Genomic DNA, 15,738 nt, shown 5'->3' on the forward strand with positions numbered 1-15,738 from the left:
ACTTAGTTGCGCCTCAAGGGTCCCGAGGCTATCACTCTTAATATCAACATCGGCCCCACGCCCCCCTATCAATACCCCATCGCCCTCTCAAGCCCACACCATCCCGAGGCATCCCTCTTATCCAGCACTCAAGTGCCTTTGCTGAGCCGCTGAGTTATGGCGGCTTAGGTTGCTCTAAGGCTAGACTGCCCTCGGAGATTGATGGCGTTCACTTGACAGGCTTAGCGGACACGTCCGCCTGCCCCCACATCCGCACCCGCACCCGCACCCGTATCTGTATCTGTGTATCTGAGCCTTGCTGATGCTGCTGCCCGCGCCACGCTGCGTATGAGTGATAAGCAGGCGCAATTTACGAGCGGCGATAGTGCATCAGCCACGGTGAGTGCACAACTCATTTAATAAATCATTTAATTAATTACGGCCTTTCAGGGTTACCTTTACACGGCGGGAAATGAACGGGCCGCGTCACACGGAGCTATTTCGAAATGTATCTCGTACTGCGCGCAGCAAGTGGGGAGTTCGGGGGATCCACAGTTTGAAAATTATATCAAGTGGAGCTCAATACCGGGCACATTTGCTGTTTCAATTATCAGAACTGTGTATAGGTCTGCCCGCTCAGCCGTGTATTCCCGTGCACCGCATAATTATGCTAAACTTTCGGGCACGTGCTTGGCCAGTAGGCGGAGAGGTGGGCCGAAAGCACTTTGAAAATGAAAAACAAAACGGCACCGGGCTGATGATGATGGAGATGCAGGGGCTGGGCTGGCCAGTGCCTGCGACCCGACCCTGCAAAGGGGCAGACCTTTTTTCCGCCCGGATATGGGCACGCGCTGGGCGCCAAATTCAACTTCAGCTGCTGCACGCAATTGACAGCGGCCGCAGCCTATGCCCATCACATTCGCCACACACAGTGAGCGCACATCTAGATACGTGTGTATCCGAGTAGCCCACAGATTGCCCCGCAGGCTTGTTAAAACTCTGCGCACGCCAGCGCGTCGGCTAAGTAAGCTCCGAGGAGCGTTATCCTTGTCGCTGTCGATGTCGGCCGACGACTTTTACTGCGGCTACATGAATAATACATATCGCCGGCTGACGGCGATGGCGGTGGCGGCGCGCTGGTGTTTGTGTTGCGCCGGCAGCTGTAAAGCAAATTAGTACATAGTCCTCCTCGCCAGGACGGGCAGGACGAACAGGACGAACGGGACTGCCGGGACTGGCAGAAATATTTCGATTTAAATGCTTATTTGCACAGGGCGGCGCTCTTTGCAGCAAGCTGTTTGTGGCCCGCAGCGTTTATTCAATCTCTCTCGTTTTTCCCAAGCCGCACAAAAAGGGCCAAAAATGCCGCTAGTTTGGCCTTTTTGTATTTGCTTAATTTAATTTTTAAACTGATTTAATTTCAACTTTTCACACACACACACTCGGGCCGAGGGGTGGCGACACAGCAAGGACCTCCCGCTGGGTGTGGCCACATGCTAATTAATGAATGGCTGGCAGAGCCACCCCCTGCACCCCTTCCTGGCTGCCGGCCGCGGAAAAGAAAAGTGGGAAAACGAGAAGTGAACTTTAAATGAGCTGCGAGCTGCATGCGGGCCGTACACACTCACACGCGGGCACAAGGACTGTGTGCGTGCTTTTTGGCCACCAACTCGACAGCCTTGCAGCCAGCTCCGCAGGATGTGCGTCGTCCCCGGCTCGGCTCAAATATTTACCAAACTTGATTAGATCCCAGCTATTCCGAGGCGGGGCAACAAGTGACCTCGCCAAACCCGCCAAACTCGCCTCGCCGTGCTCGGCTTAACCCTGAGCACAGCCACATCGCATGTCTGCGGTTAACCCCTTGGTGGCCTTGCACGCAACTGAAACGCAACCGCTCACCTGGGGCGGGGTTGCGCCCCCATTGCCACCCCCATCACCATCGCCATTCGCAGGCCCCATTGTCCCAGGCTCATAGTCATAGTCATAGTCGTAGTCATAGTCATACACACCCAGCGCACAGACAAATTGGCCTGGCAACTGGTGAGCAGCCAGCCACTAGCCCCGACGCAGATCCTATCTGAAATTGGTTCTCGGAATGTGGCCCAGATGCCGGTGCATTCACCCACTAATTAATCATGATCATATCTAAAATTAATTCTATGAATTTCACATATGTATACGTGAGGCCGCTACGCAGCGCAAAACTATCCCCAAAGCTGTGGCTATTTTTAAAAGTCTTTAATCTGCGTTCTTTAAAGGGTTAGGGATTTTTAAAGAATCGTTTGGGTATCTGGTAGATCAGATAAGAAATCACTGGGGTTTCACAAAGGTGTATTAAAGTATACTGTAACCCAAGCCACGCCATATATTATTGCCTACTTTTGGGTGCCCCAATAAGCGGTTTCAAAAGCAATATGGTTTCCAGTCAATTATCTAGGCCTTTAACTTATTTCAAAAAGGATTTTAAAAGAATCATTTGGTTCTATCATCATATATCATAACGCAGAAATCACTGGGGTTTCACAAAGGTGTATTTAAGTATACTGTAATCCAAGCCACTCCATATATTATTGCCTACTTTTGGGTGCCCCTTTAAGCGGTTTCAAAAGCAATATGGTTTCCAGTCAATTATCTAGGCCTTTAACTTATTTCAAAATGGATTTTTAAAGAATCATTTGGTTCTATCATCATATATCATAACGCAGAAATCACTGGGGTTTCACAAAGGTGTCTTAAAGTATGCTGCAAACCAAGGCCCTCCTAAATTGTTGTCTACTTTTGGGTGCTCTTATATGCGGTTTCAAAATCAAAGTGATTTCCAGGCAATCGCCTCCGTTAACTTGCTTTAAAGGGGATTTTTAAAGAATCATTTGGTTCTATCAGATTTAATCAGACAGTAGGCCATAACGCAGAAACCACTGGAGTTTCACAAAGGTGCCTTAAAGTATGCTGTAGCCAAGCCCCTCCATATACTGTTGCCTACTTTTGGGTGCCTCTATAAGCGGTTTCGAAAGCAAAGTGACTTCCAGCCAATCGTCCAGGCCTTCAAGCATCGTTAGCTTGTTTCAGCAGCCCTTGCTGTTCGCAACTGATTGAGTTTGCCCCTTTGTTCTAATTGCCTGCTGCAATGAAACCCTATCGTTTGGCATATTAGCAGTTCAGTTTCCATTGATTCGATTCATTGCCGAGATTGAGTTTGCCTGCGATTCCCCGCCATTGTTCTTGCCTTGCTGAAACTGAAACGTAGCTGCCAGTTGGAGTTGACTCAAAGCACATCATAATTTCCCATCGATTGGCAATTTTCTAATGTCGTTATATGGCAATGCGCCCGGTCTCAGTCCGATATGCCCCAGCCCCGCCGTTTCCCCGGCGAATCGCTTTCTGTTTGTTGCTTTATCAATTTGCGTCTATAAACGAGCAGCAGCCAGGGAATGGCAGCGCCAGAATGGAACAGCACAGCACAGGACACGGCTGAACCGACTAACTGAGTCGATGAATGGACGACTGATGCGAGAGGGCGGGGGTCCCGATGCAGAGGAATGGTGGCGAAGGGTGCAGGACCCTAGACGGGGTGGTTGGGTGAAAGGGCGCCATTAGCAAATTATACACAACATGTGTGCACAGTGGGGCAGGACTGCAAGAACCGACATAACGCGAAATGGAGACCAGGCCTCGGCCCTCCTGCTCAACCTTCGATCGACTTTTGATTTCTTTCCTTACACTCGAAGGAGCTGACAAAAAACGTTTTCAATATGCTTGTAAAAGGTAAAAGAACAAAATGTTATTTACTAATTGTATGATTTTTGAATATTCAACACTATTATATCATGTGATCTCTTAAAACTGTCATATAATCAAATATGTTTTGATTGCCAGTGTTATGTTAATCAAATATGATTTTAAAGATCTATTACATTTTGAGTAATTTTGTTGGCCTCTAAGGACTTTGGGTAGGTTTATGATCAATATTTATTAAAAAGTGATAGGATATTACCTTTCACTAACATCTTAAGAGAAAGAAAGTACAAAAAACTAATAACAAAAAATCCTTAAAGGGCTTACTCCTACCTTAGTCAGAGAGTCAGAGTCCCCAAAATGAGGGGACCCAGGTCCTCTAGCAGGAGTTTTTCCCCCAGTGCCGAGCCTGCTGGGCGCCGGCTGCTCGAGTGTGTTCTGTTCTGCTTTGCTTGTTGCTGGTACACATTTGATTTCCACTGCTAAATGCCCGACAGAATGTCAGGACGAGCTGAGTGCTCCCTTAACCAGCCGCCCACTCAGTCGAACCCCGTCCAGAGGGGCGATGGAGAACAGGGAACACAACAAGTGCAATAATAATTTCAACATTGAAGTGAATTTTGAGTGCCAGCCAATGCGTGCGAAATCAGCTGGGAGGAGCCATCAGGGCGGATGGGATGGGGAGTGCTTTGGCAGGGGGTGTTGCAGGACATGGCAGCTTTTCCCCATCCCCGACAGCAACTGCGCTGTCTGTTTGCATAGCGAAATGCATGTGCCAAAGCCAAATGAATGCGGTTCCGAATGCTATTGCAATATGACATTGCTGCAGCGTGTCGTAAGCCACGGGAGTGTGTCGAAGGGGGCTGGGCTTCCTCGGCCCCTGTCCCTCCGTCCCTCGGCAGGGGTCGTGCATTTTAGTTTTATAAGCGATTTGGCCCCAAGTCCCGGCATACCGAAACCCCCCATTCTGCGACTGTTTGTCGAAGCGTAAAACAAACAGAAATTGACATGAAAGCCATGCATGCTGTGGGAAGGGGCAAGAAAGGGTAAGGAAGGGCTAGGGGAGGGGTAAGGAAGGGTTCCCGAAGGGGTGAAAAGAGGGTGCGGGCGTGTGGTGAGCCAAGGGGCGGCGAAAAGTAATCAAATGTTGCACACAGTTCCACTTGCTATTCTTTCGCCCGCCATCCACTGAGCTATTGCGCCCTAATGCGTTCTTATTGGGTTGCCAGTCCCATTCCCCTACGCTCCCCCTTGTTTTCCATCGCTTTCAGCCCTTTCAATTAAGATTTTGATGGCCGAGCAATAAAAGCTGAGTCCGAAGTATAATAGGAATTGCACGAAATTCGTAAAGCCAAAACTAAGTCAATGGTTTTTGAAACAATCTGCAGATGGTAAATGCATCCTGCTTGCATTTTAGAGAGTCAACCTGCTGAACCAATAAATTGTACTAATAGCTCATTAGTCACATTTGAAGCTAATGAATTGGGTGCATAATTGTTTGACCAGTGCGTACATTTTGCACACTTAAACCGCAATAATGAACCACTAATAGCCGAACGACTCTCTTTGGACAGATGCAATGCCCCCAATTTATGGCCATGAAATAAGGCCTTATCTAACCGCCGACCGCCAGCTAAGCCGCTCAATAAAGTTTCAAACAGTATCAAGAGCCCATACAGGCGGCTTTAAGCCACCTACTTTAAACTTACACATGCCAGTGCACTTGGAGGGGCGGTCAAGAGAAGGGCGGCGAAAGTATTGCCTACTTATGGGGGCACTCGAGGCAATAAACAATAAAAGAAAACTCTTAAAGCCCACACAGCCGGGCGCTTAAACTGCAATCGAAACGCAATGGGCCAGTGGAGGAGCCTCCGGTGGAGGACCCTGCGATGCAGGACCCACTCCAGGACGAGCTGGCTCGGAGTCGGCACACACAGCCCTCGCACACACGATGGCCGTCCCCCCAGGGCGCTCTGGCATGTGCAACTATTAGAAAATATAAAACTGTGCGCCCCGTCCGTCGGTGGGACGCCGCACACACACGCATGCGGATGTCCAAGAGAAATTACATAAAAAATTAAATGAAACACAAGCCTTGGGGGCCGTGCCCCGCCAGGGCAGCGGAATCGAAGAGTGTTCGACGACCATCGTCCATACGGCCTGGCACCGAGCAATTTTGCTGCATTTGTGGCAGCTAAACAAATTAGAAGGTTCACAGTTCGACACCGCAGGGCTGGGGCTTGGTCTACCCTCGAAGTTGGTGATGTTTAACGACAGCTCCATTGCACTGTCTCAATCGAAACACTTTAAGTGCTTTCCGCCACTTGGCAGCTTTTACTGGATACTAAATTGCTCCCTTATTCATCTGCCATAAATTCTATTGGCATGGAAAATGCATTTGGTTAACCAACAAAAACTGATATAAATTATTAGGCGCTGATTTCAAAGCGTGATCATAGGCTGGAACCCTAACTGGAACACGTTTAACCACCGTCGAGGATTGGCTGGCCATCCACAGCTAAGTGGAATGGCATTTGCTGACCAAATCCCAGGAATAATGAATGGCCAGCGGCGAGGAAAATGAGCAGTTCAAAGGGATGGCGCTTTTCCCGAGCACTGCGAGAACTTTTCCACTGATATATGACGGCCGTAGCGCCTGGGGCATGGGGACATTACAGGAGCTGCCAAAAAGGCTTTCAGGCAACGCCACCGGACCGCTCGTAACTCACTCCGGGGAGTTCAAGGCTGCCAACGCATCCGCACCCGAGCTCCGTGATTTGTCGCCGGAATACGCAGCCAGAGATATATGGCAGATGGAGATGTACAGGGTGCGGGGCAGTACTCACAGTATGTGTCTGTTGTCAGCCGATCGATGGTGTCCTGCTTCAATTTCGAGTTCTTCTTGCCCATGGTGAAGGCTCCTCCTGTTTGCGATGACGGTACTGCCGGAGCTGCTCCTCCTCCTCCTCGGCTGGCTGGCTGGCTGACTGGCCAAGTGGGTCAGTGACAGGTAATTGGGGGAGCGTGTCTTATCCCGAATCGGCCTCAGTTCGATCTGCAAATACAAGTGGCAGCAGATTAAAGATAGTCATCCCTAGGCAGAGTGCCCGAAAACTGCACACTGTCAATGCGAAAGCGGCGCTCATCGCCTGCACAGGGGAAAAAATTGGGTAACTTATTAGGCATCATGTTTACCATTAAAGAATGACAGAATCTAACTAGAGAATAAACATCTGAGTAGCCCCTAAATGTATTCTGTATGTTTGAGAGATACTGAAATGGTCAAAAATCTCCTTTTTTTAGGAGAGATAACGCTATAGTCGCTGGACTATCAGATACTGATTACTTCACTAAAGGGTATGTGAGCGGGATGGAGATATGCTTGCAGCAAGTCTGCTTTTTTCACTAGAACAACTACCGTGTAGCGCCACCTAGCCCACGGCGCCGCCTATCGGCTTGGTGGCGTATCCGTGATAACATCTTGATTAAATTAGACTATAACTTGTTAAGAAATGGTCCGATTTCAATTACTTCGGTTTTGATTACAAAATATTAAAAAAATGTTCTCTACCTGGTACATACTTTACGACGACACTCTTATAATCTGTGAGCAATGGGAGGTAACAGGGAGTAAGAACAAAGAATGTCAACTGAATTTCGTCAAAATTATCACAACGTCTTATAAACTCTTTTCTCTGTGTGGGCCTGGGCCTGCACCTGCCATCCTGATGAGCCGTTGCCCCCCAGGCGAAGGGTACTTTGATATTTAAGCACGTCAACGCTGGCTTTTTGTGTGGGCCAGCAGGACTAGCGCAGGACCACCCACAGCTCACTCTCCACCACCCACCACCCACGACTCAAAAACCACCTCGAACATCACCGAAAACAAGGCAAGGAACAACCGCAACGACAACAGCAGCCGCAGCACAATGAGGGGGTGGCAAACTGTCCTTCAGGTCCTCCAGGTCCTCCAAGTCCTCCACTGCCCGACCCCCCGATCCGCCCATCCGTCAGTGCGTCATTCAACTCAACTAAACTCAGTTGAGCCGAAACTTACAGCCGGGTATAGGCCGCCTTTATCGGACGGTTCGCCTACAATTTCGGCCAATTTCAACCAAATTCCTCATTTCCATAGACCGAAATAGCACTTCATTTTGGCAATATGGTTTCCTAGACGAAATGCAATGTCCGCAATTTATGTAAAATGACATTCGATCGGGGATATGTTTAAATTCCTATTATCCTTCCGCAAGTTCAGTCGTTCCCATAAACATTTCCGCGATGCCAATTTATTTAAATTAACGTTAAACATTAACATTTAAATTTGTTTTTCTAGAATTTTTATATTTGTATTTATGTAGTGTATGTACCAATAAAACATCACTAACATTTTTAGCGTGCATAAACCAGAACAGATAATATAGACTTTTGAAGTTGGAGTTTTGTAGTTCTGCTCGTCTTTTTCCTTTAAAAACAAAGGGCACCCTCTGCACTGCAGAGTATTCCAACTGTCGTCCCTGAAATCACGGTAAGCCCCTGTTTGCTTTACCTTTTGCAGTTTTGTGTAACGTCAACCATGACGACAATGGCGGCGACGACACAGCGATGTCTACAAGTTTTTCCCGTGGAGTTGCGTAATTAAAATTTTAATAATTTCCAAGGCAAGTTTTCCCACTCCCTTTCGGCGCCCCGGTGAGAGCGGAGTGAAAACTTTTTTAATTCTTTGTTGCCACTTGACAAGCAAATTGCGTGAGACTTTAATTGACTTTGAATTGACAATGGAGGCGGCCGGCGAAGCCCGGCAAGCCCGCAAACCCGGAAGCCCCTCACGTGTGAGCCGTAATAATAATTTATGGGCCCCCAACAGCAGAGGACGTAATTAGAGGCGCAGAGTCCTCGAAGAAATCATGACAAATTAGACAGAAACTTGCATAACGCAATCGTAAAAGATCTGACTGTCCCTGCGTCCGTCCGTCAGTCCGTCTGCCCGACCATTTTCATATTTCGTTTTACGAGTTGCGGACAAATTTTGATGGCCCGGCGGAAGCTGGCGAAGAAAATGGCAACGACAGCGAGGCAACTTTTGATGGAACCTCCAGCTCCAGCTGGATTCCCAGCCCAGTCAACGTGTGGACAGGCCACAACGACGCCGACGACAACAATTCTCGACGGATGTGGCCAAAGTTAACTGCTGACAGTGGGCGCAGTGGGCGGGGACCAGGAGCGGGACGCAGGACGCCCTGGACTGCTGGCTCGGGCAGAGAGGAAAATGAAGCAGGGCCCGCAACGGAACCCTATAAATTATTGAGCAGATCCAGCCTGGAAATGCAGCACAATGGGGCTACGAATCGGAATGAATGGATGAATGTGCCGAAGGAAACTGCATATTAGCCAGGGAAAGAAGTTCAGAAGTAAAGCAAATATTTAACCAAAATGCGAAAGTACATACACAACAAGAAAGCCAACCTCTAAAAACACTGCAGCTAAAAGCATACCATAGAATTAACATTATATTTATATTAAAAAAAAACATTATGCACCATGCATATGTGGCAGATTTTTATATAAATACTATGTAACGTAGTTGCCATGACGTCTATATAAAATCTATCTAATTTCAAAGTCCTATAAAAAGCTATTCTGTAGATTGGAAAAAAATGTTTCCTAAGACAACGAAGGTAGAATTTTGTTCTATTATTGTCCTCATTCCTATGAAAAGTATGGGATGTATTCTTCCAATCGTACCCGTCTTGACTCTTATACTATCTGCGATTAAAAAATATTTGTAAAGATATGGCCTTAAAGCTAAGGAATTAGTTTCTATAGAAATAGACACGAGGAAGCGTCTTCAGTTCTGATTGAAATTAAAATAAATATAATAAAGGAATAAAACTGAACCTAATCACCTTTGTGGCAGTTCCAACAAAAAATTAAGCAAATATTTATCAAACAACACACAAATATTTGCCATATTTCATTGCTCCGAGAGAGAAATCCCTCACAGGAGGGAAATGAATTAGATAATAATAAAATGAAAGGCCAGGACATGAATAATCCACGGCACAATGAGGAGCTGTGAAAATTGATTCCTCCCCGACGTCGCCCCGTTGAAGATCATTCGGGGAGACATTTTAGGCAGTCCCCGGAGCCATGGCGCAAAAGTAGGAAGCAATTCCGGCTGAAAAGGGCAAATGTTGCCAAGGCGATGGCCGGGTGCGGGGAGCAGGGGTCGCACTGACGGTGATGCAACTGCTAACGAACAGAGGGCCACCGACGTGTCCAGTGCCACGTCCACATTCGAGTCCACGCCGTGTCCCTTTGAGTGTCCTGGCTGGCGGGCTGGCGGGCTGGCTGGCTTTCTCCTCGCCCGTCCCAGGCTGCTCTGTTCCTGCCATTCTCCGTTGTCTGCCGCCCCGAAGACCCTTCGCCCGTGCCCGCCCCAGTGCCTCATATTTCCCCCGCCCTCGGAAGTTGTTTGTGCCAACTGCCTGGGGCGCCTGTCTCGTCCTCGCGCCCGTCCTCGCCGCCCTCCGCCGGCTCCCTTCCAGTTCCAGTGTCCATGTCTGTGTCTGTCAGAGTCGGAAATTGAAAGGAAAGAAAATTGAGCATACTTTAAGGCGCCTCCGCCGTGGCCTTCTGCCTGTCTCAGTGTCAGTCATGGTGCGCGGGCTCTCAGACTCTGCTCGTGATCCCCATCCCCATCCCCATCCCGTGCCCAATCCGGCTCCAACTCCACCTGGCTGTCCGGGGGCCTTACGCGATTTCCGGCCAGCTGTAAATGCATTTCCCCAACTTTCAGTCGGCGTCGGCCCCAGCTCATTGGAGAGAATTATATAAAATGGCCATCGGCGCTGCCATTGAATTGAGTAATTGCCAAACGACTTGTAAACAAGTTGGCCAGGACAGCTGAGGACACCGCTCGGCTAACGACTCCTAATGCTAATTTGTTTGGTATTTTCGCCAACTTCGGGCCCGTGGAACGGAGACAAAGGCGTTGCTCCGGTCCGGTCCCAACTTGGCAGCTTTAATTGCCCGGGCAGGGCGGCCAAACTCAAACTCGATCAAACTTGGGCTAAGTAAATTAGTCAATGGCTTGAATAGCCGGCCGGTAACAGGTCCAACTCCTGGATGGGCAGGAGGAGCAGCAGCAGGAGGCGAATTTCGGAACCCATAATTTAGGAATACCCCAGTGAATACTCATATTTCGTGGTGGCTGCGAAACTTTCGCCTCGAACCGGGCCCAATCATAATTTTCCGGCACACGGCGATAAGTTGGCCCAATAAATTGGCACATAAACAGTGCCTGCAATCCCTTCATTAAAGCGTGCAGACCACATCTCGGGATGCCTTAATGCGGCGCCTGCCCCTTGGAGCAGCAGACACGTCTTGGTTTATTTCGGCTTTTAATGGAATTTTTAAGCAAACAATTATTCACACCAGCTGGAGGGCTGGAGCTGGTGGCCCCTTCGAATCGGGAATTGCAATTTTTGGGCAGCCAGCCAACGTCTCGGGCGGAAAGTTTTCTGGCAGCTTTGCTGTGCCAGTTCTTAACAAGTTTCTCGGTGCGTTGGAAACTGCGAAGTGTGGCAGGGAGAGCTCCAAAAAGTGTCCAGTGATTGCGGTCCTTTGTGCGTGATTGGAGACTGATTCGTCAGCTGGTTTTGCGATAAGCAAATGGCATTATCACAGCCAGCGTCTGATGTCCTTGGCAGCACCCTTGGTTACCTGAGAGCCGCCCCTCCCGCCCCAACTTGCTCTATTTACAGCAGATAAGCTGGCAACCCCTCCTCCAGCACCACCCCACAGCTCGAAAGCTGCCGGGGTCTCATGTGTTTGGCTATTAACTCGGCCCGTGAATTATGCAAATGCCGGCGGAGAAAGCAGGGCTAGAAATTAGTAATAAAAGTTACTTTAGGTCGAAAGGAGCGTAACGGGATAGGATATAAGCAGGCCCGCACACACGCCAGCCCAGCCAACAGCATACACCCACACGTGAGGGAAATTTACATAACCTCTTTCATTTTGATTTGATTATTTTCATTCAATTTCGTAAGCCACGCGAACTGGCGGGGGCAGGCGAGGTGCGAAGGGGTCGGCGGGAGGGCAGGGTCGTGGGCACCGGGGGTCTCGAAACGCTGACGTCGTCTGGCGCCTCAAAGCGCAACAGCGGGATAAGGAAGAAGCATCTACTGGACAGCAAAGAGCAAAGAGGAACTAGCAAAAAAAATATTAGACATGGTGAAGAGTTTTTGGTGATGTATGGGGGTTTGAATACCCTCGCAAAGAAGGAAGCCCTTGAGAAAATTAGTATTTTATATTATGACATAATCGATATATACACAAAATATTGAGTCAAAAATGTTAAGGTAAGCCCATTACTTTATTTAAGTTCAACACCTAGCCAAGAAAAGCGAAGGTTTCTTACTCGACTACCATACACCACTTAAACCAAGTCACTAATAATATTAAAACAAGACAAGTAAGCCCATATGTTGGTTTTAGTTAAATAATGAAATTAAAACAAAATTGTAAGTCTATACTCGACTATCATATACCCTTGATTGAGTACCTTATAATATTAGAGTAAGGTACTTTAGCCCCTTGTCAGCCCATAACCTCATTTAAGTTAAATACCTAGTTAGCTAAAGCATAAACTTAAAGCTTGACTATCATATACCTCTTGAATGAATTGCTTATTGAAGGTAAATACCTGGTTAAGAACAACGTATGATCCTTACTCGACTATCAAATACCCCTTGATCCAGGCACTCATAATCCCAAGATAAGACACGTTAGCCCATCGTGAGCTCTCTTCAGCATAAGCAAACATTATGTCCACTTATCCAATGGTAAACCCATGTCACGGTGTCCGCCTGACAGAGAGTTGATATAGGGTATACGTATATCGGGGAAACAAACAGTGGGCACAAAAATTGAATATTTTATCACTGGAGAGGTGGGCGAGGTGCGGAGGGGGAGTGCCAGTTACAATGTGTTTGTGTGTGCCTCTCAGTTACCCTTTTATGGGCTGCCTGGGCAGTCTATTAGGCTGCGTCTAACCTGGGGCCCCGAAAGCCCCGAAAGCCCCTCTTTCAACACTTTGTCAAGGGTCATGTTATTCTATGTCCTCGTACCTTTTCAGCATTTTTCTTTCGGCTCCGGTCCCCCGCTTTCTATTTGGTTCTTTGGCTAAGTAAGTCGTTAAGTTGTCAGACTTGACTCTTCTAGTGTGCCAGGGGGTGTGTGTCAGCGTGTGTGTGCTGGCTCAGTGTGCTTGTGTTCGTGTGGCTTTATCAATAAAGGAGCTCTTTGACAGGACATCAACTGGCAAAAGCCTCACACTTGGCTGAGCAATATTTGCCTGGCCTAAGCCCTTTACACCCGACCAAAACCAAATAAACAAACACTGGGATCGCCTAAAATATTTTCCAAAATTTGTCTTACATTCCTCAACAGATTTTTCCTCTCGTCTGCGGTTATGGTTTTTCGGCTTTTTTCGGCCACGGCATCAACATCGGGTTTGGTTCCTTGTTTTTACATTTGTTAGCGCTGCACCAACAGTAAACAACAACAGAAAAAAAATGGGATGCGGAAGAGGCGGCTGCGGCGACTCCGGCTTTTGGGTGGGCGGAACTCTCGGACTCGGATACGGATGCGGATGCGGATGCGGACTAGGACTCGGATGGCCCCGGACTCGGGTTTTCGTTCCGTTCGTGGCACGGTCTGAAAATCAACTGAAAAGCTTCGGTTCGGAGCGGAGCGCAATCAACAGTAGGTCGAATGTCCTTACTGATACGAGCCGCCGACGAAGTTTAACGAGGCGCGTCCTCGTGGTGCCTCACCAGGCCGCGCCGCGCCACTCCCTCGCAACTCCCCCGCAATCCCGGAGAGCTTTCTGCAGAACGCAATCATCGTGGCAGCAGCGGCAGCAGCCTCCGCCGGAAGCACCGGGAGGGGCGGCCCCATGGCCGATGGCGACGGGCAAGGCAGCTAAGCCAACACAGATAGCGCTCGAGTAGTTTAAATAAATAAATAATTCGTGGCTTATTTTAATGGCATCAAGTGGCGCGCACAGCCTCTCTACTTCTGTGCGTGCTGCCCGGGGCGCTCTGGTCACACTGCTGGAAATCCCCTCGAAGGAGCCGGAGCAGCCGCCGTGCCCGGGGGCCTTGAGATCCGGCCGACGAGATTGCCGTCGAATTGGCCGAGGTCCTCGGGCGGCTGACAGCCGAAATCTGATCATGGAATCGGATAATATTTAAATTCCTCTCTGGGGAAGTGCCTGCCCGCCAAGTGTCCCTGACGGCTTTGCGGTCAGTGCGTTAAATTGCGGACATTTCTGCACCAGCTCTGATTCAATTAGCCACGCTCGCGGCCGCCTTTTACTGTCCCGTTCGCCCTGCTTTGTCTTTAATTATGTAATGCAGTTTATTAATTTCCATTTGCATTCGCTTTCGCATTCAGCTGCGCGCACCTGTGCAGGAAGCCCGCCGCCAGCGAGCTCGTGCAGTGCAAATGGGGGCAACGTGCCGTATGCGTAATATCGGCGCATTAATATGTGCCGCAGAGCCCGTGCGTGTGCGGGTGGTGTGCGGGTGGTGTGCGAGGGTGTGCGAGGGTGTGCGTGGGGCTGACAAGAAAAGGCAGCGGCTTAAAAAATATCCATCGCTCGGTTGTATAAACACGGCGGGAAAGGCGCGGGGCGGGGACGCAGTAATTCGACATTACGAGCATTAACTCCCACGCCACCCTGCCGCTCGCTCCCTCTCGCTCACGCCCTGGTGCCCTCTCGCTCCCGCAACTCACCACTGGAGCGCAGCTTTCCTTCTGCGGCACAAAAAGCTCGTGCTGCGGCGGAGCTTTTCCGTGTGGTCCAACGGTCCAACAGTCTAACGGTCCAACGAAGTTTTTGGCGCCAGGAAAATCGTATCGCAAACGGAAAATCTCATCTAATCTAATCGCATTAAATCAGCGATGTTCACGCCAACGCCACGCCCCCGCCGCCGGCCGCACCTGACCGCCCACCGCGGCTATCAGCCGCATAAACAACGAAAATTGTTTATCATAAGCGGCGTGGGAATTTCGGGGCAAGGGGTCGAGGATGTTCAGCGAAGGAGCACGGACCCCAAAAACACCCCAAAACAAGGTTGTGCAAAAAGAATTATGCAAATTCGTTCTCCCATTCTCTTCAGTTGTTGATACCGAACTGCTGGACGGACTGGCTTAATATAAGGGTTGCCCCGCTGAGGTGATTATTTACCTTCTTGAGTTGTTAAAACCTTCTTTCTTATCTACAAACATGAACTCTTCCTGAGCAAATTGCATAATAAATTTGTTCTGCTTCGAATAATAATTGTGTTAAATTTTGCTTTGCTACTATAAAATAGTTAAACTACATTCAAAATAACTCTTTAAAAATAATAACTTTTTTGGAAAGAATCTAAATAGCTTATAATTTCCAAGTGGTTCTAGCGCTTCGTGAAGAACAAACTTTGAAGAGTTTGGATTTTTCCTTAACTTATTTTATAGATTGAAAAACTTTAAAGTATAGGCTAGATAACTCCAATGGATGGTCTTTCTTCTTTTTCATAGTTACATAACTAAGTTTATTTACGTAAGAGATACTATTTCGTGGCTTAAATCGTCATTTCAACGAGTTTGGAATATACCATCTACTAGTTAGTTCTGGCAATCAGCTATTTTGCTTCAACAGTTGGTTAAACTTCTGATTTCGTTGTTCGGTAATTTCGAGCAGTGCCAGACCAGAATTACCCAGTTCGAATGGCGTCACAACTCCAGTTGTAGCCGCAATCAGGGGGAAATCACCGCGATAATATATCATACGCCGTGTGGTCAGGTGCCAAACCAGCCGAGTCCCTGGCCCTGCGGCCCGCCTCTCACTGCGAATGCGAAACAAAAATATTTATCATACGCAGCGTGGGCCGAGGAGTTTGGCCCACTGACGTCGCTGATGCAAAGTTGATTTTCACGGGTCTCTCGGGCGCTTTCCGCCCTCGCTCGAGC

At 48.6% G+C, this 15,738-nt stretch overlaps 1 protein-coding gene across 3 annotated transcripts in view; it reads right to left on the minus strand.

Annotated features, from left to right (window-relative positions):
* Positions 1-15,738, minus strand: part of LOC108033148 (frequenin-1) — a 29,285-nt gene that overhangs the window by 5,527 nt on the left and 8,020 nt on the right. The window contains exons 1-2 of one of the 3 annotated variants that reach the window (XM_017107373.3): positions 13,159-13,428; positions 6,561-6,769 (exon numbers count right to left, since the gene is read on the minus strand). In XM_017107373.3, the coding sequence (XP_016962862.1) occupies positions 6,561-6,624 (64 nt within the window). In that variant the 5' untranslated portion in view covers positions 6,625-6,769; positions 13,159-13,428. Of the gene's footprint in view, positions 1-6,560; positions 6,770-13,158; positions 13,429-15,738 lie in introns of those variants that run through there. The other 2 variants (XM_017107372.3, XM_044093203.2) reach the window with 2 other exon arrangements.

This window comes from Drosophila biarmipes, chromosome X, assembly GCF_025231255.1.
Source record: "Drosophila biarmipes strain raj3 chromosome X, RU_DBia_V1.1, whole genome shotgun sequence".
Classification (NCBI taxonomy): Eukaryota; Metazoa; Arthropoda; class Insecta; order Diptera; family Drosophilidae; genus Drosophila; species Drosophila biarmipes.